The sequence below is a fragment of the Bos grunniens genome, chromosome 16 (genome assembly GCF_055505025.1).
Source record: "Bos grunniens cultivar Pamir isolate PY7600 chromosome 16, Bosgru_T2T1.0, whole genome shotgun sequence".
NCBI classification, from domain to species: Eukaryota; Metazoa; Chordata; class Mammalia; order Artiodactyla; family Bovidae; genus Bos; species Bos grunniens.
Genome location: NC_141180.1, coordinates 18,646,810 through 18,673,757, shown reverse-complemented (window position 1 = coordinate 18,673,757; position 26,948 = coordinate 18,646,810). Strand labels below are relative to the sequence as shown.

Sequence of the window (26,948 nt, the reverse complement as noted above, 5' to 3'; positions counted from 1 at the left end):
GTGGGCTGAATTATGGCCAGCAAGATATCATGTTCTAATCCCTGGAGCCCATAAATATTGTCTTATTTAGTGTGTAGGTGTGACTAAATTAAGAACCTTTAAATGGAGGAATTTATCCTGGATAATTCAAGTTGGCTCTAGATGTAATTAGAGGGGCAGAGAAAGGTTGCACAGACATGGAGAAGAAGGCAGTAGGAGACGAAACAGAGAGAGATTTGAAGATGTTGGCCTTGAAGATTGGAGTGATGTGGACATAAGTCAAGGGATGTTTGCAGCCTCCGAAACCAGAAGAGGCAAGGAATGGATTCTCTCTAGAGCACCGCAGGGACAGCAGCCCTGCCAGCACTTTGACTTTGGCCCCATGAAGCCGATTTTTGTTTTCTGTCCTCCAGAATTGTGAGAGAATAAATGTATATTGTTTTCAGCATTGCAGTTTATGGTAATTTGTTATAGTAGCCACAGGAAACTAACACACTGTCCTTGGGGGAGGAGATGTCAAATTGGTGTTACTCTTTATGGGTAACATCCCCAAGCCAAACACGTAACCTGTATGAATCCAATCTGTCAACCAACCAGCCAACTAGTATTGATGAGAGGACCAGCCCCATACTTGATACAGTAGCAGTTACCAAGCAGGATGGGTGGCAGCCTGGGGCACAGTCAGGACGGAGATTGAGCCAGCAGACTGAGTTAGCATCACTGTGGCTTTCTACCTACTAGTCACAAGACTATCAGAGGACCTTTATATAAACCTGCTAAGAGCTACGTTCAATTCCTAGGTCAGGAAGATCCCCTGGAGAAGGAAATGGCAACCCACTCCAGTATTCTTGCCTGGAGAATTTCATGGACAGAGGAGCCTGGCAGGCTACAGTCCATGGAATTGCAAAGAGTCGGACAGGACTTAGCAACTAATCCACCACATGTAGCTATTAACATTTACTATCCTCTTAGGGAATTCTATTTGCTTCTCTCTTGTGTTGGAGCACATTTTCTGGATCCTATCTGCATTTTGTCTTTGTTGTAACAAATCTTTGATGTAACACATCTTCCAGTAGCTTTCTATGAAAAAAGTTTACATGACAGGTAAACTGTAGAAATTTTGTATGTCTGACTTATATTCTTGTTTCATATCCAATATTTATTGAATTTATAGCTTGGTTGAGTAGCAACTTAGAATAGTATTCTAAGTTGGTAAGCTTTTCCCACTGAATTTTTAAGGCATTCCTCCATTGCCTTTCCAGGTTTCTACAGATAAGTCCAATACTACTTTAAGTTTTTTCTTCGTAAGTGATCTGATTTTACCTTTGAAAACTTTTAGGATGATCTTTTCATTTGCTGTATGCTTATGCTTTAACATATGCCTTGGTGTGGGGCTTTTTTTCAAATGTTCAGATAAGCATATAGTGAAAGAAAGTGAGAGTGAAAGTCATTCAATCATGTCTGACTCTTGGTGACCACATGGACTATACAGTCCATGGAATTCTCCAGGCCAGAATACTGGAGTGGATAGTCTTTCCCTTCTCCAGGAGATCTTCCCAACCCAGGAACTGAAGCCAAATCTCTTGCATTGCAGGTAGATTCTTTACCAGCTGAGCTATACGGGAGTTCAAAGCATGTAGTGGGCTCCTCTAATTTTGAAACTTAAGTTCTTCTGTTTGGGGAAAGTTTTTCTGGTTGTCAATTTGTTTTTAACAATTTTTTTTGGTTCTCTCTAGAAGTCCCCATTATTCAGATGTTGGACTTTCTGGAATGATCTGATTTTTTTTTCTGGAAGATCTTCTCAATGTTAATTTCTAACTCTTCTATTGAAAATTTTATTTACTCGATTGTATTTTAATTTCCAGAATTCTCTCTTTTCCCTGAATCAGTCTTTTCTTTCTAGTGTTGTATTCATGTTTTGTGAATATACTATTTTCTTTTATCTATCTGAGGATTCAATAATAGTTTTTTGAAAGATGTTTTCTTCTACTTCTTTCAGTGTTTCTTTTATCTCTGAGTTCCTTTGTGTTTGTATGTTTGTTCATTTTGGCCTTTATCTGTCATGTTTAAGAATTTCTTAAAATGTATACCAGTTCTTGGCTAAATGCTCATATTTAAGAGAGAGGTATTCATGCTGCAGTTCATGGGGTCACAGAGTCGGACATGACTGAGCGACTGAACTGAACCGATTCAGTATATTTGGAACTTCTAAGAAGTTTGCTGACTTGTGGGCCTACCTGTAGCCAGTTGCATTGAAGATCCCCAAATATCAGTATCTCTAGGTCTTTTCTAGTTACCCTATAAAGAAATCCTCTTATCTCTTTCTGTAGAGTGTAAGACTGGCTATTTAGAAGGGGCAGGGTCATAGTGGACTTGGAGAGCCATCTTCAAAGCAGGTCTGTCGTATCAGCTTCTGCGAGTGCTGTTAGTAGGCAGCAGTCAGTTGTCATCCCTGTCATGAAAGGTCTCAGCTGCAGAAAGCCACCTTGCTCAAGATTGTGTCCTTCCAAGAGTGGCCCACATCCAATGATTGGTTACAACAAAGATGTAAAGGCCTGGCATTCTTGGCCCACTGTGGGACAACTCTCACAGGCCATTCCAGCTCATTTATTGTCTCACCATTTCCAAAGGTCAGGAGTCTGGTATGCTTTCACTGGCTCCTCTGCTCAGGGTCTCCCCAGACTGTCAAGGTTTCAGGTGAAACTGCGCTCTCATTTGGGACATGGGACCCTTTCCCAAGCTCACTGATGGTTGGTAGAACTCAGTTCTTTGCAGCTTCTTGCTGGCTGCTGCTGCTACTGCTAAGTCACTTCAGTCATGTCCGACTCTGTGTGACCCCATAGATGGCAGCCCACCAGGCTCCTCTGTCCCTGGGATTCTCCAGGCAAGAACACTGGAGTGGGTTGCCATTTCCTTCTCCAATGCATGAAAGTGAACAGTGAAACTGAAGTCGCTCAGTTGTATCTGACTCTTAGCGACCCCATGGACTGCAGCCTACCAGGCTCCTCCATCCATGGGATTTTCCAGGCAAGAGTACTGGAGTGGGGTGCCATTGCCTTTTCCCTTGCTGGCTGCTAGCTTGGTGCTATTCTCAGCTCCCAGAGGCCAATATTCTCTGCTATTCGGCCCTGTCCACAACGTGGCTGTTTTGGAGGACATCTCTGCTGCTTCAATCTCTCTGACTTCCTCTGTTTCTGACCTCCAGACCCACTTAATGTTTTTCTAGTGGTCTGCTTTTATGAATCTTTCAAAGGCTATCATTTTAGCCTTCAGAGAAATGATGTACAACTGTCTTTTCCCATTCATCTTTCATGCGTTTACATAAAATGTCATTGATTGTATGTAATTAGAATAATAAGTGTGATTGAAATTTGCAGTTTTGAGAACATAAAAACAGAGACAACACACCAGTCAGGAGTAGAAGAGGGCAAGGGAACCAGAGATGAAAAATAGTGGCTGAAAGTGCTGAGTATTAAATGGGGATCAGCAAGCTTTCGTTGATCTAGTGAATTCAGTAAGAGAAGATTGACTAAGAGAGCTGTAATAACACTTATGGAGGGTTTATTCTAGACCAAGCCCCATATTAATCCCTGATTTCCTCTGTCTCTGACTTCTGAACCCCCTTTTAAAAGGACTCACCTGATCAAACCAGGCCCACCCATATCAGGGACAGGAATCTTGGGACCATATTAGAATTCTGCCTACCACAGAGGACTTCAAGGTGGGGAGGGGCATGGTCTGGCCTGTGTCTTAGTAGGATCACAATGGTTCTGCATTAAGAATAGACTCAATAGAGAGGGGAGCATATATGGACACAAGGTGACCAGTTATGAGGCTTGATCGGGTGTTGAGCTGGAGAGGCCTGAGAAGTGTGTGTTGAGACTGCTGCCTGGCCAGGAACTGCCTGGAGGCCTAGCTGGGGATACTGGGCTTTCTTTTTTTCTTTTAATTTGACCACACCATGCAGCATGTGGGATCTTAGCTCCCCAACCAGGGATCAAACTTGTGACCCCTACAATGGAAACACAGAGTCTTAACCACTGGACTGCCGGGGAAGTTTGGAGATCCTGGGCTTTGAAGGGGCCATGGTAGTAGCATCCTGAGTTAGAGACAAGTGTAACTTTGGGTTTGCCAAAGCACAAAGGCTCTGCAGCAGCCTCTGTCCCATCCTGCGGAGGATTTGCCAGGAGTCGAAAGCACTGTGGTTACCCGTGGCAGAGAGGCAGGGTGGAGGTGAGAGCTCTGTGTCTGTGTTTGCTGAGGATATGGGGGCCAGGCTGGGCAGGTGACACGCCTGAGAGCCTGCGAGCTTAGGCCAGCGCCCCCATCCCTTCTTCATCCCAGCACCTCCTGTCACCCCTTCTTTCCCTGTCAACAAAGATGTGTCCCTGGCTCCCCCAGAAGGGAAGGCGGCAATGGCTGTGAGCCGGGGAAGGCAGAGGCAGCCTGAAAAGCACAGCGGGGATGCACTGTGAATATCCGAGACTTGTCAGCACTCCCAGGCGGGCGGGGAGGAGGGGAGAGAGAGAGCAGAGAGAGAGAGCATGCAGAGCATGTGGAGGCAGGGTTGGGGAGGGCTGATGTGGAGCTCAAGGTGAAAACACCTAGCCCTGCGCCTCACACGGAGCAGGCCCGGAACCCGGTCATGTTTCCTGAGCACTGGCTCGGTGGACCCAGTGCCTAACACTTCATTTCTGTCTCAAGGAGTTTACAATTTTGTACAATGTGAGTTTTGAAATAGCTTGTATGCAACAAGCACACTTGTGTGTGTGTACGTGTGTGTGTAAGATCTCAAGTAAAAAATCTGAGATGAGATCTTGACTTCAGCACTTACTTGCGTGACATCATACAAATTGCTGAACACCCTGGGCCTGCCTTACCGTCCTCTTTGTAAATGGGGGGCGGGTGGTACAAGTGCCTGCCTCACGGAAGGATCTCATTAATGACATGAATTTGTAAAGTGTTTAGAGCAGTGCTTGGGATATAAGTATCTTGTATAAGTGCATGGTACATTGGAAGGACTGATGTTGAAGCTGAAACTCCAATACTTTGGCCACCTGATGCGAAGAGCACCTTTTCCTCATTGGAAAAGACCCTGATGCTGGGAAAGATTGGGGGCAGGAAGAGAAGGGGACGACAGAGGATGAGATGGCTGGATGGCATCACCAACTCAATGGACATGGGTTTGGGTAAACTCCAGGAGTTGGTGATGGACAGGGAGGCCTGGCGTGCTGTGGTTCATGGGGTTGCAAAGAGTCCCAGGACTCTTTCAGTCACTCAGGACTGAGTGACTGAACTGAAACTGAAACAGATAAAGAAGGCTGAGCACCAAAGAATTGATGCGTTTGGACTGTGGTGCTGGGAAAGACTCTTGAGAGTCCCTTGGACTGCTAGGAGATCAAGCCAGTCGATTCTAAAGAAAATCAACCTTGAATATTCACTGGAAGGACTGATGCTGCAGCTCTACTGCTTTGGCCACCAGATTCAAAGAACTGACTCATTGGAAAAGACCCTGATGCTGGGTAAGACTGAGGGCAGGAGGAGAAGGGAATGACAGAGGATGGTTGGATGGCATCACTGACTCAATGGACATGAGTTTGAGCAAGCTCTGGGAGATGGTGAAGGACAGGGAAGCCTTCAGTCCACAGGGTTGCAGAGTCAGAAATGACTTAGGGACTGAACAACAAAAACAGCAGAAAAGGCATGAAACTTGAAATCTCCAATGACGTCTCCTCATCTTGTGAATTTCTTTCTCAGTTCTCGAATCTTCTTGTACCTGATGTGAACGGAACTGAAGGGCTGATGACTCAGGGTCACACCTTTTGTGAACGAAGGAGAGAGGGGTCCCAGATGTTCCTGGTTCCAGATGACACCAGAGGTCAGTGGTCATCTACACATGGCCTCTGGCTCTACCCCAGACCACTACAGCCCAGTGTCAGGGGACAGGAACTGGGACTGAACTTCTGAAAAGTTCCTGGGAGGTTTTGGTACCTAACTAGCAATGGGACACACTGATAGTATTGACTTGTCTTTTCTGCCTGTGTTTAATCCTTACTTCTATCTGTGGAAAGCGTGCGTATGTGTGTGAGGTAATCATTTGTCATCCACTTGCTCAGACAGAGTTATGGGAACAGCAGGCTTGGACGTGAGGCTTTTGTATTAAAGCTCATTCTATTGTTAGGCAGGTGAATAAAGCTCATTACTGGTTCTGGTCAAGATGTAACGAGTTTTTCTGTTCTCCACCCTCAGCACCCTCTGTCTGCAGCAGGTATGTGGCCTGATGCCCTTTCTGACCATTGCCTGCATCCCTTTCTGAGTCAGGCAGAAAAATCCGAGGGCCGGCAGTCCTGACAATCACTGTTCTGGGAGGTCAGAGAGGGAAGCAGAAAGATGCGGCCTGAGCTCGGTGTGAGGAAAGCAGGAGAGCTTCTGAGAAGTGGAGGAAGAAAAGCCCCTCCTTAGAGCCCTCCAGCTCCTAGCGCTGCTAAGGGGATGGATGGTCAAGGTGAAGAATTTAGAACTGCATCTCTAGTGGGTTCTGTTCATCCCCCGCTACCCCCACCCCCAGAACTAGAACAGTTTGCTCAGAATGGTGCTGTCTGTCTTTCCGAGGCTCCCTGATTGTTTCATTATGGCTAATGGGCTGATTTCTAGTTACATAACCTCCTCTCTGCTCGTTGAGGTCTCATTATTCCGCAGTGTGGTGTGCACCAGGTCTGGGTTCCCGTGGAGTTACCTGAGAGAAGCTGGAACGTGCTGTTTCTCGTCATTTCCACTCAGCAAGGGAATCAGGGAGAGAGCACTACACCCTAGCCAATTATTGTGGGGTCCTTTGGGGTTGTTGTGTAATCTCCCATGGGCAGTGGGGTGGAACGGGCCTCGCCCCCTCTGGTGGGTGCACTGGCCGAGGCAGTGCCTGTTCCTTACTTAGTAGGTCTTGAGTACATGAGTTCTCTTCCAAACCCAGGAGATTTTGAAGTACATTTGTATGTGGTTGAGTGGGGGGACTCCTGAATTCACTTGAGGTTTTCTTGCACACCAATATACAAAAATAAGAAAATAAAAGCAAAGAGAGGCCTTCCTTCCAGGCCTGGTAACTGCTAACTGAGGTCCTGAGTGGGCTTTGAACTAGGTAAGTCAGGCCACCAGCACAAGAACCTTCAAATCCAAGTATAAAAGCCCTGACTCCCAGGACAGGACAAGGCTGTGGCGGGGAGCAGAAGCTTCGGTGAGATGCCAGGGGCTGGAGCCCTCTGAGACAGCAAGGGTGACAGGACGGCGTGGGGTGGGGGCCGTGGGGGCTTTGGGGTCAGCAGAACTGGTTTGACTCTGTTCTGCTGCTTCCCAATCATGTGGTATCAGTTCACTGTATCAATTAGGGTCCAGTCAGGAAAATAGAACACCTCTTTATCTTTCAATGCATGCATGCTCAGTTATGTCTGACTCTTTGCAACCCTGTGAAATGTAGCCCCTGGGCTCCTCTGTCCATGGGATTCTCCAGGCAAGAATACTGGAGTGGGTAGCCATTCCTCCTCCAGGGGATCTTCCTGACCCAGGGATTGAACCTTTGTCTCCTTCTCTTCTTCACTGGTGAGGCAATGAAGTGAGGCACCTGGGAAACCCAGTCTTTTAATAGAGGGTTTTGAGTTAAACAGGCAGTGGAAGAGTCAAAGAGATAAGCAGGGGGTAGGGAATAGGGAACCAGCACAGTGGGAAGCTGCTGTCCCTGGGACTCAGGGAGGCAGTCTTCTTACCAGAGTTCAGAAGCCAAGGCCGTTCCCGGGAGCTGGGGCCATGGAGGTAGGGAATGTCAGGGGGAGCTGGAATCACAGGGGAGACAGAGCCATGGCTGGAGATGCCATTCATAGCAGAGAATAAGGAGGAGAGATGCTCCCATTGGCTGAGCCTGCTTGAGGGCAAAGGAACCTGGGAAATGAGACTGCTGTGATACAGACCAGAGCCAGGCATGGGTCTAAGAACAAACATGCATAACTGGCACGGCCACCAAGGTCTTAAATAAGCCATGTCTAATGTGCTATTGCTTATCCCTAGGCTGAGGCTTGGAGCTGGACTGGCGGGTGGACACTCTCAATCATCTGGGAGGGGAAGGAAACTCAGCGTCACCCACTTAGGTCCTTCTATGGACCCCGCACCTCAGTCCTCTGTGATAACCTCGATTGTGTTATCATGAAGTAAATGTGACCCCGTGTACTTCCATTTTACTGCTCTGTTTCTTGCGTTTAGAAGCCGCTGGCCTCTTCTTCCTTTTTTAAAATGGTTAGTTCATTTTTACTTTTGCTAGCCTTAAGGTGCCACCTACCTCTTTTAAGAAGACTTCTCAGGCAAGACCCAGATCTGCCTGAGTGACTGCAGAGAAAGAAGTTTTAGGGAGAGTGGAAAGCTGATATATGGGACATGGCTGAAAGCGTGTATCAGACAAACCTGCTCTGCAGCGCCCCCTCCAGCTCGTGGTGAGAAGCCTCGGCCATCTTCATCCCTTCCTTCTTTCTCTCCACTCGCTTTCCACCACTCGTCCCTTGGCCCAGTACTCAGTGGGAAAGAGATGGTCTCACTAAAGGCAAGTTTGTTTAGTGAAGGTTCTGTTTCTGTGTGGGTGGGGTTCAGGGAATCCACACAGAATGGTGGCCCATCAGGGACAAACGAGACCTGGAGGCCGTCCCCACCCACAGTGCCCGAAGGAGCCACAGTGCCGGAGCCCCGGAAGAGTTGGAGCTTGGAGGAGGGGTCAGGCGCTATGTAGTCTTAGAGAAATACAGTCGCTGCATTCCCAGACTGTGGCAAGATGTGGAGGGGGCAGAGAAATGAGGACCCATGCATTTCTCCCGGCTGCCCTCTCGTCTCCTGCCGGGCCTTGCATTGGCTGAACCAGAAATGGGAGGGCAGGATGCCAAGTGTAGTGGCCCACGGAGGCTGGCCTCTGAGGTCAGAGCAAGACGGAGGGTAGGGAAGGGATTTGGAGGAGGGGGTACAAATCGAAAATAATCAGCATAGTCTACCTTCTTTGTCACTTGGCATCTATTCTTGTCCTTTATTTAGTGAAGTAACGTGTTTCTGCAACACTGGGAAAGCCCCAAGTCCCATGAACCCCTCTGTCATCACAGAGTGATGCTGATATGGTAACACTCCAATCTCGACCCTCGACTGTCCTGTCGGCCACTGCTCTTCATATAAAGCAGCAGCAAAAATGTCGGGAAAAGAAGCAACAAAAAGCTTTTCTTTTTCCACCACTCATTTTGTATTCCTCCAACCCCCTGCCAGCACTTTGATTACTGGGGCACCTGGTGGATGACCCAAACCTTCGTTTGTGCAGGATCCACGCTTTTAGTGGTCCCATCTTTACTGGGTTGTCGTGGCTTCCCATCAGCCCTTATTATTGGACGTGGAAGCACTGAGAGATGTCCCAGGAAACTTCTCAATTGCAGTCTTGGTCCCCTTTGCCCCCATGTGTAGCAGCAACCAATTTCTCTGTTTTAGTTAAATTAATTCATTAATCATCCCCTTCTCTGACTGTCCACCAGGAGCTCCAAATGGCTGAATGTAGCTTGTAGTGTGTTCTCTGGTAGAAGACTTGCTCCAGTGTGGTATCTTAGTTTGGGTTCTTCCAACCTTGGGATAAGGACCTGGGTGCAGGTAGTTCATTTGGGAAGTGATCTCAGAAAACACAAGTGCGAATGGGAGGAAATGAGACATGGAAGGGAGAAGAGCCAATAAAAGGTGAATTAATGATCAAATGACTGTGGGCCACTGGGCTTGGTCCTGCCGGAGACTCTGAGAAATAGTGTGAATAGGACCCTCCAGAGTCCTCCTATCAGAGAACAAGGAGGCTGGGGCTGTGACTACTATCCCTTATTGGTAGAGGGTTTCAACCTTGACTTCTGTCTGTGGTGGAATAAGCTCCCACAATGCTGGAGAAGGCTCTTTGTCAGAGGAGGAGAGAGGCTGGCACTTGGCTCTTGTAGAGTGCTAGGACGTGCCTGCTGTGCTGTGGGGGGGACTCAGCGGCATGGCCTGAGCAGTGTGTCATCATCACTGAGCCCAAGGAAAGCAAACCCTCCCTAAAGGGGTTGTTGGGCAGTTAGTTCAGTTGCTCAGTCGTGTCTGACTCTTTGCAACCCCATGGACTGCAGCACACCACGCTTCCCTGTCCATCACCAACTCCCAGAGCTTGCTCAGACTCATGTCCATTGAGTCGGTGATGCCGTCCAACCATCTCATCCTCTGTCATCCCCTTCTCCTCCCACCTTCAATCTTTCCCAGCATCAGGGTCTTTTCAAATGAGTCAGTTCTTTGCAACAGGTGGCCAAAGTATTAGAGTTTCAGCTTCAGCATCAGTCTTTCCAATGAATATTCAGGACTGATCTCCTTTAGGATGGACTGGTTGGATCTCCCTGCAGTCCAAGGGACTCTCAAGAGTCTTCTCCAACACCACAGTTCAAAAGCATCAATTCTTTGGCACTCAGCTTTCTTTACAGTCCAACTCTCATATCCATACATTACTATTGGAAAAACCATAGCCTTGACTAGACTGTTGGGCAGTAAGAGGAGTCATTCTCTCCTCTGTCCCTTGGTTCTGGGACCTGGGTTATCTGACTTAAGGGGGAAGAACACCACACATTGGCCATGGAACCCCACCTTGTAGGACAGCATCCCAGCCTTACAGAGGGTGGCCCCCAGCTAGCACCATAGGAAAGGGACTGCCCTGCTGAAGCTTTGGCCATGGATGAATACAACCTGCCAAGACCTTGGCGAGGTAAGGAAGAAGTGAGGGCAGAGGGGGTGTGGAAAGAAAGACCTCCACCTGTGTCCTCTAGTTCTTCCTTCTACAGTCTCCTGCTGGTCCCTCTCATTGGCTGAACTCAACCGGAAGCAGAGAGGGAGGTGGTCTGGATGGTGCAGCCCGCAGGGTCAGTCTTCTGGAGAAGAGCACAGGGCAAAGCGAGCCAGAGGGATGGGGGAAGGGAAGGGCAGCACTCAGGCTGATAGACGGTTCCCAGAATGCCTCCCCCCTTTCTATCCCTCCCATAGTCATCAACTGTGTTCCAACCTCATTACCTCACCCCTGGAATATTGGGACAATCTCTCAACACGTCTCTGAATCTCCAGTCCACCGTGCCTAATGCCTGAGGCACACGCTGAGTTCCATCACTCCTCCTTGCAGAGAAGTCTCGTGTTCCTCATTCTCTGCTCTTTACTGAAGGTGGCCAGGTGCAAGGCATTTTACAGGATAAAAGGATGATTCAGAGATTGCACTCGTTTCTAATAAGGAGGATAGGTATTAAGCTAGAAATGGATCATTTCACCATAAAAGAGATGTGGTTAAAAAGATATGTAAATTTGGGCTCTTAAACATCTTGGCATCATATTCAGGGATCTTCACAGTTTAACTCCAAGTTTTCCTTCCAGACTTGTTTTCTAAGGCATGTTCTACTTTATTCTCCCATGTGCCCAGGGTCCCAGCTCCAATGGTTGCCTAGCATACTTTGCACCAATCATAGTTCGGATTCAATGCCTTTGCTCTTGTTATTTCTTTAGCCCAGAAAGCCCCTCCTCAGCTGGCCTTTGGGATGGTCTGATCAGTCACTCACAGCGGGGTGAGTCAGAGCACCAGACTTCTAGGGCCTCCTACTTGGAGGGTGGTCCTCAGACTAGTAGCATGGTATTGCCAGGGGCCTTCTCTCAGGTGACTCTCAGGCTCACCTGAATCGAGACTCAGATTCTGCCCTTGAACCAGAGCCCCAGGTGATTCCTATGTCCTTGACAGTCTGAGAAACATCCTATGTTTTGTGAGCTACCTAAGTGGGGCTTGTAGTGTGAGCAGGGCAGCTTACCCTTCCGAGTGTTCCAGAATAAAGTGCAAGGGCTTAGTTTTTACTGTAGTTAGTTATAAACTGTTTGTGTTTCCAGCTTCCTAGCTTTTAAGTTGTAAGGATGAGGGAGGCTACTGAAATGGTTAAGAGAATGGGCTTTTACAGCATATAGCCACAGGTTCAAATCTCAGCTCTGCCACATATTAGCCTGGGGCTTTAATAGAGGCAATTAGGGGATTTCCTTGCAGTCCAGTGTTTAGGATCCCATGTTTTCACTGCGAGGGCATGGATTCAATCCCTGGTCAGGGAACTAAGATCCCACAAGCCATGTGGCTGGATAAATAAATTAAAGGCAATTAACCTTTCTCAGCCTCAATTTTCCAAAACATAATGTATTAATGATATTACCACAGAGGTGCAAGGATCAAATGAGATAAAATATGAACATTATTTAATAAATGTTAATTGCATTTATTGTTTTGCAAACATGTGAAGAAAAGCAAAAAGCAAGAAACCTTTGGATGGGAAGGTCTGAGCCAGATAGCCAGTGATGGGAGGGGCAGGTCTTCGGTGCTGGAGCTCCAGGGCATCAGAGTGAAAAATGAGAGCAGACAAAGCCACGTCCAAGAGCAACTGAGTCAGCCTGGCTGAACAGAGGTTCCCATACCAGAACTACATCCTTAGGCACTGTCTGAAATGTAGGCAGCATCCTGGTGGGCTCCCTGGAGGTGGGGTTGTGACATACAAAGTTAGGGGTGTCTGATCAGCCAGGACTGAAAAGGAGACGTGCCCCCTCTTCCTGGATGACTCATCCCAAATAACCACAACCATGTAACATCTGACCAGGGTTCGGCCACTTGCAGTACACTCATCTCCATCATTTCTTTTAATCTGGGCTGTGACAGGGATTAGCCTGCTTGTTCAGGTCTCCCATGACGGCCCACCTCTGCTGATTCACACAGGAGAGATGATCTAGGCAGGGCGAAAGACAACTTTGAATATGTCTCCACAGACTTTGACATTTTGAGCAGGAAACAGAAGGACTTGAGGGCCCATGATGTGTTTTCTTCCCTCCTTCCTGTTGAAGGTTGTGACTTTGGGGGAGACAGGAGGCTGTGAGATGAGAGCAGCTGGCTCCAGGGAGGGTTCTGAAGTCTGAAATCGGTGGACTTGACACACTAGGGGGATGGCTGCTGACAGGATGGAGTGAACACCCAGGAAGTGTGGGTTTGGGCCTGGATGCTTGCCAAACCCATCTTGAAGACTTTCAAGGGGCATCAGACTGTGGAGAAAAATACCCAGAAAAAAATGGAAAGCTCAATATGATCAATGGTGTATGTAGCGACATGGAAGCAGATGGTAAATCTTCAAATGAAGATAAGAAGGAAGGGGTTGGGAATGTGACTGTAGACTCCAGACCCAACTGCTCATGGTGTAGGCCTGGAATATTGAACTTGAATGGCAATGCAAGAAGGTGAATGCACGTGCAGATTTATTTTCTCCCTTTTGTAGGTTTATGCCAAGCCAAGGACTGTCATTAATGCTGTTCCAAAGAGGCGGTTATACAGTGGGTAAGTCTTGGTTTCAGGAGTTCAAATCCTGGATCTGCCTCTTGCTCTGTGTGACTCTGGGCTGGAACTCTGACTTGCCTTAGTGGTAGTTTTCTCATCTGTGAAGTAGAATAATGAAGTCCATCTCATAAGGTTATTCAGAGAATTCAGTGAAATGATACAAGCCAAGGGTACTGTTAGATACACATAATGTCCCATTGCTATCAGGGGAGCCTCTTCTGTTCTGGTGACATAAACTAGCCCTTCCAGGTGGTCCCTCTGGACCCCCACACTAGCCTGATCAGGCACAAGAACATCCAAAGTTCTCCCAAAGCCACAGGTAGAGAAGGAGCTTCCCAGGCAGGAAATGGAAGGGAGAGGATAGTCAAGTAGGAGGAAACCCACAGGCAAGTGGTGTCTTGAAGGTCCAAGAAGGATGGGTTTGATGAGACAGGAGTTATCTTCAGTGTCAAGCGCTGGTGAGAGGGGAGGTGTGCCATCCAGGGAGAGCAGGAGAGTATCTCTGGACTTGGGAGGTGTGCTGTGCGGGAGGAGGGAGACCTGGAGGCGGCCCCACCTGCCATGAGAGCTTAGAGTTTGTGGACCTCTCAGTCTTGACCTTCCTAACTATTGTGATTAAGTAATTTATTCTAACTTTCTTTTAGCTCTAAATGATTCTGTGATGAAAGAATTGACTTTGAATTGGACATTGTCTCATTTCAATAAGAACTCATTGAACATCCAGGAAACTTACTGTGTTTGAGGCACCTTGGGGAACACACACGTGGTTTAGAATCTCAGTCACCCACTATAGCTTGATCTGGGCTGAATCATTCACCTTTCCCAAGCCTCAGTTTCCCCACGTGTTGCAATCGTTACTGAGCACTGGCTGCCCTGGCAAAGTACCAGGTTGTTTTCAGTGAGATTATCTAACTACTTACAACCTGGGGGAGAGTTTGTCAGTGGGGAATAGGACTTAGAGAAGTTGTATAATATATTCAAGGTCCCATGTCATGTCTGTGAGCTCTGGAGCTGGGAGATGGGCAGAAGTCTGCCTCCCCCCACATGCTGCCTCTGCGTGGCTGCGTGCTACTTGATGGGCAGAAGACGCACCGCCTGGGCCATGTATCTGTACCATAGAGCAGACCTGGTGAATTACAGTTAGGTAGTTGTTCATCCATCTCTCCTGCAAGGTGTCAGATTCCTTTTTATATATTTATTTTTGGTTGTGCTGAGTTACTGTTGCTGCTCTCGGGCTTCCTCTAGCTCCCGAGAGCGGGGCTATTGTCTAGTTGCAGCGTGCGGTCTTCCCACTGTGGTGGCTTCTCTTGTTGCGGAGCACAGGCTTTAGGCAAGTGGGCTTCAGCAGTTGCAGCACACAGACTCAGTAGCTGTGGCTCATGGGCCCTAGAGCGTGAGGGTTTCAGTAACTGTGGCGTGTAGGCCCAGTAGTTGCAATCTTGGGCTCCGGAGCATAGGTTCAGCAGTTGTGGCACGTGGGCTAGTTGCTTTGAGTCACGTGGGATCTTCCGGAAGAGGGATTGAACCCATATCTCCTGCATTGGGAGTGGGAGTGGATTCCTAGCCACTGTACCACCAGGGAAGTCCAAGGTATAAGATTCTTAAAAGCAGGGGGTGATTCTGAATTACCTGCTTGTAGTACTAGAGCCTAGGAGAAGCATCTGGTATATAACAGGGGCACAGAAGATGTTGGATGAGTGGCTATAGCACAGGCTCTGTGGATGGATTGAAAAATATAGTCTCTGCTCTCAAAGACATAATCTAATGGTGATATGGAAATACAACTATGTAATGACAACACAATGAGATAGTTGCTTTAATGGATATATGTATACAGTACACATTTTCTTCTTGTAATTGCATTTATTCATGTGAATAAATACATTTTTAAATGTGAATACATTTTTAAAATGAAAAGTTAAGGTAATTTTTATTATGGAATATTTTAAGCATGTACATATAAGGAACAATTGTGTATCTATCACCTAACTTTATAAATCTTAACATTTGCCATGTTACATGAAAACATACCAGCTTCCCAGGTGGTGGTAGTGGTAAAGAACCTGCCTGCCAATGCAGGAGACATGAGACACGGGTTCAATCCCTGGATTGGGAAGATCCCCAGGAGGAAGGCAGGGGAACCCACTCCAATACTCTTGCCTGGAGAATCCCATGGACAGAGAAGCCTGGTAGGCTACAGTCCATGGGGTCACACAGAGTCAGACCTGACTGAAGCGACTTAGTACACACACACACACATGAAAACATACACCATAAATACACTGCAGATCAACTGAAAGAATCTATATATTCCTTCAGCTCTCATTCCCTTATTAATGTGAATTTGGGCTTAATATCCCCATATATATTCTTGTATACTATTGCTTTGTATATACATATCCATAAACAATATATAATATATTGTTTTAATATTTTATATATGGTTTTCATTACTCTTTTGCTCAAAGTTACCATTTAAGATTTATTCATGTTGATATACTATAGCTCTAGTTCATTCACTTTAACTCATATATATTCATATCATTTTTGAATGTTTTAAAATAATAAATTAAAAGTAATACTTGCTTCATTAATTTGGATAATACAGATGCATATAAAGAAAAGTTACCCTCTCCCCAGCCTCTTCTATGTCCTGAGGTAAGCCAGAAGATTACCTGTTTGGTGGGTGTCCTTCTACAACTTTCTCTTGGTTCAGACAAGCATATATACAGTGTATATAGATGCCTTTCTTTCTCTTTTCCTTCCTTCCTTCCTTCTTTCTGTTAACAATATGGGATTCTACTAAACATGTAGTAGATGTGTCTTATTCCACTTAATCTGAGATGTGTCTTATTCTTATCCTGAGATGTGTCTTATTCCATGTAATCTGTGTAGGTTTATTGGATGCAAGTCTTAAACTTGACTTTCATCCTGTGTCTGCAAAAGTGAAAGTTTAGATCAGGCCCTGTGCCTCTCACCAGAGAGATATCCTCTCTGCCCTTAAACTGGGAAAAGGAAGTCCCAAGAGGGGCAGGTGGGAAAAGAGGCAGGAATGCTCTGCTAGGTCATGCAGAAGACCAGGCTTTGGGCAGGAAGGGCCTTAGCCATTATCGAGAATCATAGCTCTCCACAGACATGGGTGTGTTCAAGTTGGAATCAGGCTAGATTACAAGAACGTTTTTCAGTAGTAACTGATAGAAGCTTTAGAATTTTTGGTTCAAAGTTATCCCTGGAGCAACATAATTTTTCAGGCAAGCCTGGGTCATCCATGGGTGAAGTTATACATCACACACATCTGAGACTATGATCTCAGCCCACCTCCCACTTCCTGTATCATCTTTGTATCAGTTAGGATGCAGGTTTTGCTGCTTTGATAAAGACCTGAAGCTGGAGCTGGCACAAATTTTCAAAATTCTTATGAGCTGGTTGTTAAGCATAGCCATCACTAAAATTGTAATTATATAAATTTAAAAAGCAATAAACTGGAACTTCCCTGGCATTCTGAGCTGCTAAGGCAGGGGGTCTGGGTTGATCCCTGGTCAAAGAACTGGATCTCACATGCTGCAACTAAGAGTTTGCATGCCACAATGAAGGCTGAAGATACCGAGTGCTGCAACTGTGACCCAGTGCAGTTAAATAAGTAAATAATAAGTAGGGGTGCTTCAAAAAAGGCAATACACAATTCTAAAAACAAGGGCAATGAATACTCAAAACTCATCATCTCCTAATTATTTTACTACATTTTCCTATTTGCTGTGCTTTGACAGTGATGTACATCTATTACACAAGCACGGAGGTACTGCTCTGCAGTGGTGTGGTGATCCAAGCTACTTTGATCTTACTGCTCTGACATCTCAACACCTACATTCTGTCCTGGCTCCAGGGAGGCTTGTTTAAGTTCTAACATCCATCCTGTACCCTAGCCAGACAGGAAAGAGGGGGAAGAGAAGGGCAAGGTTCACTCCTTCCCTTTTCAAGTCACGGTTGTGTATTTGCATACGTCACTTTTGCTGACACCCCATTGGCCACACCTCACTGCAAAGGATCTTGGGAATATGGCCTTTATCTGGGCTTCCATGTGCCTAGCTAAAACTCTTTTTACTGTTGAAGGAGGGAAAGGATACTGGAGGGATAGCTGGTACTCTCTGTATAGCATTTCATGGATTCTTCTCATAGCCCTACACCATTAAGCATTCTATCCCACCCTTATCCTACTTCTTCTGAAGGCCTGTTACAGGGCTCAGGCTTGCCATGGTCATAACCAGTACAGACATGGCCTTCTTCAGCCAATCTCACATCCTTAGCCTCCAGGCAGTGAGAAGAGACTCAGAGGCACATGAGACAGACCCATTTCTTCCAGAGTTAGGAAAGCAACAGATGAACAGAGGCACAAGAGGCCCCCTCTAGTCAGGGCTGACCTGGGATCTGAGGAGGGAGGGGATAACAAAACCAGGAAAAATGAGATAGTACCAGCCTCAAGGAGCTTCTAGTCCAGATGAAATGCTTGTACCTGGAAGATCACTAACAATACAGGCAGTAACCGCCAGGGACAAGGTAATTCCGCTCTAATTTTAAATTCTGGGCAGAGAACCAGTCTCCATGAGCAACCAACTCACTGCTGGACTAAGCTCTTGTTTTTAGCTTTTATAGTTATAATCAAATAAAACTTGCAATGAAGTTAGGTTGACATTAGTTAAAGATCTACATAATTGTTGTGCTGCCTGGTAATTAGGCAGAAATGGTAAGCAATTCACATAAATGACTGTAATTAGCATTATTTTTACATAGCCAATGTAGTTTTTAATTTTCCCTGTTACCCTGTATGGTTTATTGGTTGTCACTCTTAGCTCCAACGGTAACTAACACTTTGCAGTGTAGGTAGGCTGCCTGGCTCTCTCCAACCTCTGCCCTGGGCTCAGAATGGCTTCTGCACTTCCCCATCAAGCCCCCTTCATACTGGTAAGTGGCAAAGTTGTTACAGGCTTGGGCTCTGGAGTCAAAATGCCTTTACAACCCACTCCATGACTTAAACTTGGTGACCTTAGTGAATTGTTTGATCTTTCACGGAATCACTTAGACATCATTTCTGAGAAGGGGTCTGGGATATAATTAGTCATACATGTATGTTATTATGCACTCACTTATTCATTCATCCAATCGACAATGAATTTCAGCATCTGCTCTCAACCAGATATTGCTCTAGGTGCTGAGTACGGGTAGTGAACCAAAGCCTTGCCCCCATGGTTTGCCTGTTAGAGCAGGGAGATAGACAACCAGCACACATCACGGTTTATCAGGCGGTGGTCAGTTTCATGAGGAATCCGAGGCAGAGGAAGGTGTCCTGGTGAGGGAGGCTGCTCTTTCAGCAGAAGTGGGTCAGGATAAACTAGGCGAAAGAGCAGGAACAGAGCAACTCCCAGTTTCTGGGGCTTCCTTTTGCTCCTGCTGTTTGTTCACTGTGGGTCATCCCGGATTCTACTCCACATCTTTATCACCCCTGCAACCCAGGCTGACTGTCTTCAACCTCTGTACTGTCCCTGGTCATGAGAGCAGGTGAAAGGGGGAACGTGAAGACTCATATCTGGAAGTGACATTGGCCAGGGTAAGTTGCATGCTGTACTTGATTTCAAGGATGGCAGGAATGTGGGGCCCTACCTTGTGCCTGGAAGGAGAGGAGCCAGAAATATTGATGTGCTGAGTAACTTCATTTATCCTGGATCTGCTCTCTGTCCTATTCATGATCTGGTACTTGAACTCTATGCACTGTATCACCAGGGCTCCCTGGCCCTCTAACTCCCACTTGGATTTGGCCAAAAGAGCGCACCAAGAGGAGAGCCAAGGGTGGGGAAGGGCAGGCTGGTGTTCTTGATGCTCCCTGCCCTGCCATGGCTGATCTTCTATAGCCACAGCTCTACCAGGCACTCTCACACCCTGGCTCCAGCTCTCACATGGGCTCTGGTAACATCATTACTTTGGCCACCTGATGCAAAGAGCTGACTCATTGGACAAGACCCTGATGCTGGGAAAGATTGAGGTTAGGAGGAGAAGGGGACCACAGTGGAAGAGATGGTTGGATGGCATCACTGACTCAATAAGCATGAGTTTGAGCAAGCTCCGGGAGATAGTGAAGGATAGGGAAGCCTGGTGTGCTGCAGTCCATGGGGTTGCAACGAGTTGGACATGACTTAGTGACTGAACAACAACAACATCCTTGCCTTGTTCCTTTAGGACTAAGGGTGAGGAAGGGTAGTGTCAGCCTTCCAGCATGGCTGGTATTTGAGGCCTCAAAACGTATTCTTGGTTTCCTCTGTGAATGGTACCTTCCTGAAAAGATCTCTTCAAAGATGAATGCTTCATCTGAATCTGGCAAAAATATCTATGCTACAGAGGCCTCCCTGAGGAAATGACGTGTGATGTGAGGGAGAAAGTCAAGCAGGTATCTAGCATAAGAGGGTGGAGCAGACAGGGAAAACCAAGGGGAGGAGTGGAGGGTGATACTAGGCACATACAGGGGACAGGGAGCCAGGTTCAGGGCTGTGAGTGTGGTGGGGAAGTGAGAGGAGTCCAGGCCAGAGAGGTGGAGGCCCAGATTATGTCAGACTCTTTGATGGGATGGGAGGGGTTTGTGGTTTTATTCAAAGTGCCATAGGAAACCCCTGGTGGTGGGGAGAGGTTGAGCGGGTGAGCAACAGGACCTGACTTACAGTTTTAAAGTTTCACTCTGATTTTAGGGACAAAGTGGAGATGATGTGTTAGGAGGCCAATGCTGAAGTCTCAGAGGGAGGTGTGAGATGTGGTGGCTTGGACCAAGGTGAGAGCCATGGAGGTGGTGTGCTAAGGCTTGTACACACTCGTGTCTGATTCTTTGAGAGTCCATGGACTGTAGCCTGCCAGGCTACTCTGCTCATGGAATTTCCTGCCAAGAGTACTGGTGTGGGGTGCCATTTCCTACTGCAGAGAATCTTCCTGACCCAGAGATCAAACCCGTGTCTCTTGTGTCTCCTGCATTGGCAGGTGGATTCTTTACCACTAGTGCCATCTGGGAAGCTCCATGGGGGTGGTGAGAAGGGATCAAATTAGGACCTAGGTAGAGATGACACAAGACTGGCTGATGGATTGAATGTTGGCATGAGAGTAAAGGAGAACTTAAGAAAGAATCCAGGTTTTGGCCTGAGAGGAAAGAATTGAGGGGGATACATCTCTTTGGGAGAGAGGAAATCATGATCAGTTTCCATCATATTAAGTTAAAGATACCTGTTAGACCTTGAAGGGGAGCTGTTAAGTTAGTGATGAGAGGGAGAGGTCAGAGCTAGAAATAAAAATTTGATGATCACCAGTGGTACATGCATGCTAAGTCACTCAGTCATGTCTGACTCTGTGACCCCATGGAGTGTGGCTTGCCAGGCTCCTCTATCCACAGGGATTCTCCAGGCAAGAATGCTGGAGTGGATTTCCATGCCCTCCTCCAGGGGAGCTTCCTGACCCAGGGAGTGAACCCACAACTCTTCCGTCTCTTGCACTGGCAGGCAGGTTCTTTACCACTACACCACTTGGGAAGCCGGGGTAGGTGGTGCTTACTGCCTAGAGATGGATGAGCTCTGCTAATGAACGAGAGCAGTGGGGAAGAGAAGAAGTCTGAAGATCCAAGGAGGATGCTCTAACATTTAAAAGTTCAGAAGATAGGGAGGCTCCAGCAGAGATTAGAAGGTTTAGCTGAATAGGAAGAGAATTACATGAAGCCAGCGTTCCAGGTAGGAGAAGCGGGTATTAACTACACCCAATGCTGCTGAGAGACTGCGTTAGATGAAGACACCCTTTCAGGTCTTAGCTTGACTGGCCCTCTTCTAAGAAGTCTGTTCTAACCCCTGGGGGCTCAGGAGCTTTGTGACACGCTCTTATACACCACTGCGTCTCCTCCACACTGTATTTACCTTCTGCCAAGTCCGTCTTCCCCACTGTACACAGCTTCTTGAGGGCAGGAATGGTGTCTCTACTCATTAATCACACTGAACCCAGTGCCAAGAACTTGGTAGAGTTAAATTGATGAATGTTTTGTTCAGTTGCTCAGTTGTGTCCGACTCTTTGTGACCCCATGGACTGCAGCACACCAGGCTTCCCTGTCCTTCACTTCCTCCTGGAATTTGCTCAAACTCATGTCCATTGGGTCAGTGCATTGAAAATAGTTCACTAAAAACAACAAACAAAAACCCAGGAGTCAATCAAGGTGCAGTCCATGCTCATCCCCCTCCAGTACATTCACTGTCCAAAGCTCCAGATTTTATTCTCAAGAGTTGAAGTTTCTTACTTTTTTCACCTTGCAGGGGCCTGAAGATTTGCAAGTTTCTTTTAAGCATTTCCATTTTAGTAGTTGGGACCCCACCAATGTTCCTCCTCCTTATGATGCCGAGGGCTTCTGGGACTATTTCTCCTGGTTGAGCAACCTGGGTACCATGGGATGGAGCTGCAGAAACATGGAGACATAGATTTACAGAGTGTCTTCCTTGGTGACGACTTACTAAATCCTAAGAAAGAAACAGCCACGGGGAGGAGGAGGTGAGCGGAAGAGAGAGGGAGAGAGGTGGGGAGTAAAGGAGAGAGAGGGAGAGAGGCCCAGGACAAAGGTAGCAGCCTGGTATGTATGAAAGAGGTGGCCTTGAGGAAAGGAACGTTTTCTTCTCTGGCATCTCAGAAATGCTTTCGTGAAATTCCATTGTTTTATAGAAGGGAAGTTGAGCCTGAGAAGCAAATGGCTTATCCAGGGTTTTAGCGTTGGTGGTGTGGCAGGGCTGGCCTAGACCTGTGTGCTTGTGTCTCCCAGTTCAGCACATTTTCTTTTCTTTTTCCTTTTTACATAATTATTATTTTTTGGTTTATTTATTTTTATTGGATGCTAATTACTTTACAATATTGTAGTGGTTTTGCCATACATTGACATGAATCAGCCATGGGTGTACATGTGTTCCCCATCCTGAATCCCTCTTCCACCTCCCTCCCCATCCCATCCCTCTGGGTCATCCCAGTGCATCAGCCTTGAGCAATTTTCTGTAACATGGTGATGACCTTAGAGTCAGGAACAGGTGTTTCGTTTTCCAGGCATATTTCTTCTACTTATTCAGTGATACCTGGAGCTGCTGTCAAAGACAAGCGTCTTGTTCCACAGGTGAAAGGAGAAAGGCTAAAATTGCAAATGATGCAGAGAGAACAGTGCCGGGGCGCTTCTCTGCTAAGGCACAAAGGATGGGAGTTCCTTAGAGGGTCTGGGAAGGGAGCGCTCTCCTGGTGTCCGCTGGAAGGAGAGCAGAGAAAGAGAGAAGAAGGCAAGGCTAAAGGTGAGGAATTCAACCTGAAATTCGGGGACTTCCCTGGCAGTCCAGTGACTAAGACAACACTCTCAGTGCAAGAGGTCCGGGTTTGATCCCTGATGAGGGAACTAGATCCCACATGCCGCAAGGGAGAACCCACATGCCTCAACTGTGATAAAAAAAAGGTCTGGTACACTGCAAAGAAGATCGAAGACCCCACGTGCTGCAACCAAGACCAACTGCAGCCAAATAAATAAATATTTTTAAAAATTCTTAAAAATAATTTTAAAAAAAGAAACCCTGAAATTGGGTGGGGACAGGGAGGGGAGCAAACTAGCTATCCTACTGCTGAGAATGAATAGAACCATCTCACGATGGCGCAACTTGACTGAGCAGATTGAAAAGGTACAAGAAAGGGAGAGAGGCCCCATTCTCATCCAACCAGTGAGAGCGAGGTATGAATCTTGGTTCCTCTCCCATTAGGGAAACAAATGGTCTGCTGAGGAGGGTTCAGGTTTGAGGAGTCGAGTGTGACCAAGTTCGGACGAGATCTGCAACTGGATCATCCTGGGGTTTAGCAGTGGGCTTGGCCCTCAGTCCCATGAGCTGAGCGTTTTGGGTTTGCTGGAGTTTGGAGGCTTTGCCAGACTCTGTCTCACCTAGATCTTTCTAACGGTGCTAATTTCCAAACCCAATCATTTCCATAAAGAGCCTGGCAGCCTCGCCTCCCTTCTCAGTGAAGGTTTAATAGCAGAGCACTGAAACAGGTCTCGTTGCTAAGCCTTCATTATTTCCACAACATATACTACAGGACTCCTACTAATACACCATGAAGCATTATCCTAATTAAAACTAAACGACTCATGTCAAATTAAATGAGAGGAGTACATTGGGTTAGCCAGGACTTTGGCTTGCAATTGCGTGTTTATTTACTTGTTAATTGGCCAGGTTCAATAACCTACCTCAGTATTTTCTTCTCATCAGTTCAAATCACTGACACTTCAGACTTGGTCTGTTGGGGAGTCCTGGCCGAGGAGATGAGATGCCTGACAGTCCATCCCACTGTGCTGTCTTATAAAGCTGTTGAGCCACTGTGTGCTCAGGTTCTCCTGGAGCAAAGGGAGCATGTCTTTCATGAGCCTCCCACCTTTTGTGGACACTGCAAAGCTACTGTAAAGTGGGGTCGTATGAAGAGCTCCTACATGTGCTCCCCTATGGAAGAGCTTTGATCCAAAGGCTTCCTAGGTCCAGGAGTCCAACAGGGCTTTGAAGGCTAGTATAAGCAGGAACAGCCTCATGGGTCACTCCCCGCCCGCCCCCTCCCCCCACCCCAATTCACAGATGAGAAAACTGTGGCTCAGAGAAATTGGGTAGCTTGGCCAAGTTCACACAGCTAGCACCTCGCTGTGGTTTTGGTGTCCCTTTCAAAGGGCTTCCCTGGTGGCTCAGATGCTAAAGAATCTGCCTGCAATGCCGGAGACCCGGGTTTGATCCCCCTGGAGGAGGAAATGGCAACCCACTCCAATATTCTTGCCTGGAGAATACCATGGACAGAGGAGCCTAGTGGGCTACAGTCCATGAGGTATCCAAGAGTCGACCCGACTAAGTGATTAACACTTTCATTTTCACTCTCTTCAAAGCACACACCCACCATGGCATTCATCCCATTGTGTGTCTACTGCCATTTTGCTACCTGCCTCCTATACCAACTCAAGGGCTCTTGAGCACTCAGTGGCTTCGTGGTGGGCAGATGGAGTTCATGTCATTAAATGACCATCTTATGTGTAGGTGGTCACCGTGGGAGCCCATTGCCATGAGAGCACTTCCCTGGCCTATTGTTGTTCAGCCTCTCAGTCACGTCTGACTCTTTGTGACCCCATGGACTGCAGCTTGCCAGGCCTCCCTGAATTTCCTTGTGGCCAATTTAGGAAGGTGAATTTCTAGAAGTAATGGGACAAATTTCCACATGAAAAGTTGAAGAAAGAGGAAGGAAGTGGTAGAGGTGCAGAATAGGGGAATATTGTAATAGAAAGGATTCTGATTTGTAGCCAGACAGATCCAGGCTCAAGTCTTGGATGGTAAGATGGTCCCTTACCATCTCCTGGAGTTTGCCCAAGTTCATGTCCATTGTATCAGTGGACAAAAAGATATGACAACAAAAGATGAGTCCCTTGCCTGCTACCTGATGACTAAATTTCTACAACTTGGCATTTCTCTTTTTGGTTTAAGGCTCATATTTTGTGTAAAAATGATGAATGCTGGTGGGCAGTGCCTTTGCTAGGTGTTATCATTTTCACCTACTTGTGAATGAAGATACCAGGTTAGCACTTTCTCCAGAGATGCAGTCTTCTTTTACTAGGGAGGGGACGATGTCTCAGAGAAGTCCTTTAGCTCTTACGTGGCAGAGCCGGGGCTAGGACACACGCCCTTTACATCCCAGCCTAGTGTTTTCCCCTTTGTGTGATGCTTAGAGGTCCTGGGTACCTGGGCCCAGGAGAGTTGTAGGAAAATCCTTGGGCAAGAACTCCCAGCTAAGTGAGGAGGGTTTCCAGGGAAAGGGGTGCTGGGCTATTTTCACTGCATGGCACACAGGGTGTGCCTTGGGGCTTCCTCCCTCACACCAAGGTGGGTTATTATTACAGTGAGCACCCTACTCTCCTCCTGCCACTGGTGTTCAGAAAATAACTCAGGCTGTCATTAACCAGTCAGCATAATTTAGTACCAGCATGAAAAAGAGGGAAAGAAAAGGGGAACTAGGGAGAGAGTTTACCCAGGAGGGAGACAATACAGCTTCCAGATGGTTCTCCCTGAGGCTGTGTGGCCTCCAGGTTTACCTGGAGCCGCAGGCTGCAGCCAGAGTTTTGATAACTGAGGAGCCCCAGGTGTGTGAGCTGGCCCTGACCTGACCACACAATGGTCAGTGTGCCCTGATCTGCACAGACTGTTTGGAGAGATGTTAGCTACAATCCAGTGCACTTTGCACAAAGGCAAAAAGATGTGTATGGGATCCTAGAATGTTCGTTGCTATAGCAACATCTGCCTTTATTATCACCTAAATCCATTCACGGTATAAATATAGTAACTATTTGACTTCCCCACCCCCAGTCCACTTGGTAGAATATTTTTTTAAAAATTATGACAACCAAAAAAAGAAAAAATAAAACTGCAGCAAACTCCGGTATCATGGGAGTGTGTGTAGAATTGACTTTTGGAGGTGGGGAGAATATGGGGACATTTGTGGTTGGGATAAATTTTCACAAGTTGCAAGTTAGTGGAGAGGCTAGTTTCCTTGCAGCCAATTCAGAAAGGTGAATTCCTTGAAGTAAAGGGACAGATTTCCACATGGAAAGTTGAAGAAAGAGGAATGAAGTGGTAGAGGTGCAGAAGAGGGGAATATTGTAATAGAAAGGATTCTGATTTGTGGTCAGACAGACCTGGGCTCAAGTCTTGGCATCATTGCTTATCACTTGAGGAACAATGGGCTGCTTATAAGTAGGAAAACATCTGTTAAGTAGGAAAACCATATCCTGCACCCTATTTCAGGAACTTTATCTCCTTGGACCAGCACTTGACATCAGTTCACGAGCAGACATTTATTTCCTATGCACGAGCTCAGTCCTCTGCAGGGGAAGGGGAAAGAGGGCAGACCCAGCAGGGGCAGGAAGATCTTTGTGCCTGTTTGGAGATTGTCTGTGATGTTAATGATGGCCCACAGCAGACTGGGAAATGGCATGACAAGCACTGTGAGTATCCTTAGGATAAAATACTCTCCTTCTATCATATAATTAAGGTGACCTTAAAAAAAACTGTAGAGTAGTTTGGGGAAGAAGAAGAGTCTAACACCTAGCTACACATGGATATGCTATTATTTACTGATTGAACCATTTCTCTTTTATGAGGCATTTGGTTTGTTTCAAGGTCCTTCTGTCATATGACCATGCGTGTATAAATTCCAGTCTACATCTTGGATTATTTCCTTAGGATAAATTCCTAGAAGTAGAACTGCTGCATCAAAGAAGATAGGAGTTTGTAGGGCTCTTGACATATGTTGGGGCTTCCCTGGTGGCTCAGATAGTAAACAATCTGCCTGCAGTGTGGGAGACTCAGGTTTGTTCCCTGGGTCAGGAAGATCTGCAGGAGAAGGGAATGGCTATTGCTAAGTTGCCAAGTCACTTCAGTCGTGTCTGACTCTGTGCGACCCCATAGATGGCAGCCCACCAGGCTCCTCCATCCCTGGGATTCTCCAGGCAAGAACACTGGAGTGGGTT

The 26,948-nt window shown here is 46.8% G+C and overlaps 1 protein-coding gene across 1 annotated transcript in view; it reads left to right on the top strand.

The window, feature by feature from the left end:
* The window catches only part of CACNA1E (calcium voltage-gated channel subunit alpha1 E), a 675,786-nt gene that overhangs the window by 66,889 nt on the left and 581,949 nt on the right, over positions 1 to 26,948 (top strand). Inside the window, exon 2 of the mRNA XM_086343500.1 lies at positions 13,320 to 13,378. Coding sequence (XP_086199626.1) covers positions 13,324 to 13,378 — 55 coding nt within the window. The 5' untranslated portion in view covers positions 13,320 to 13,323. The remainder of the gene's footprint in view (positions 1 to 13,319; positions 13,379 to 26,948) is intronic.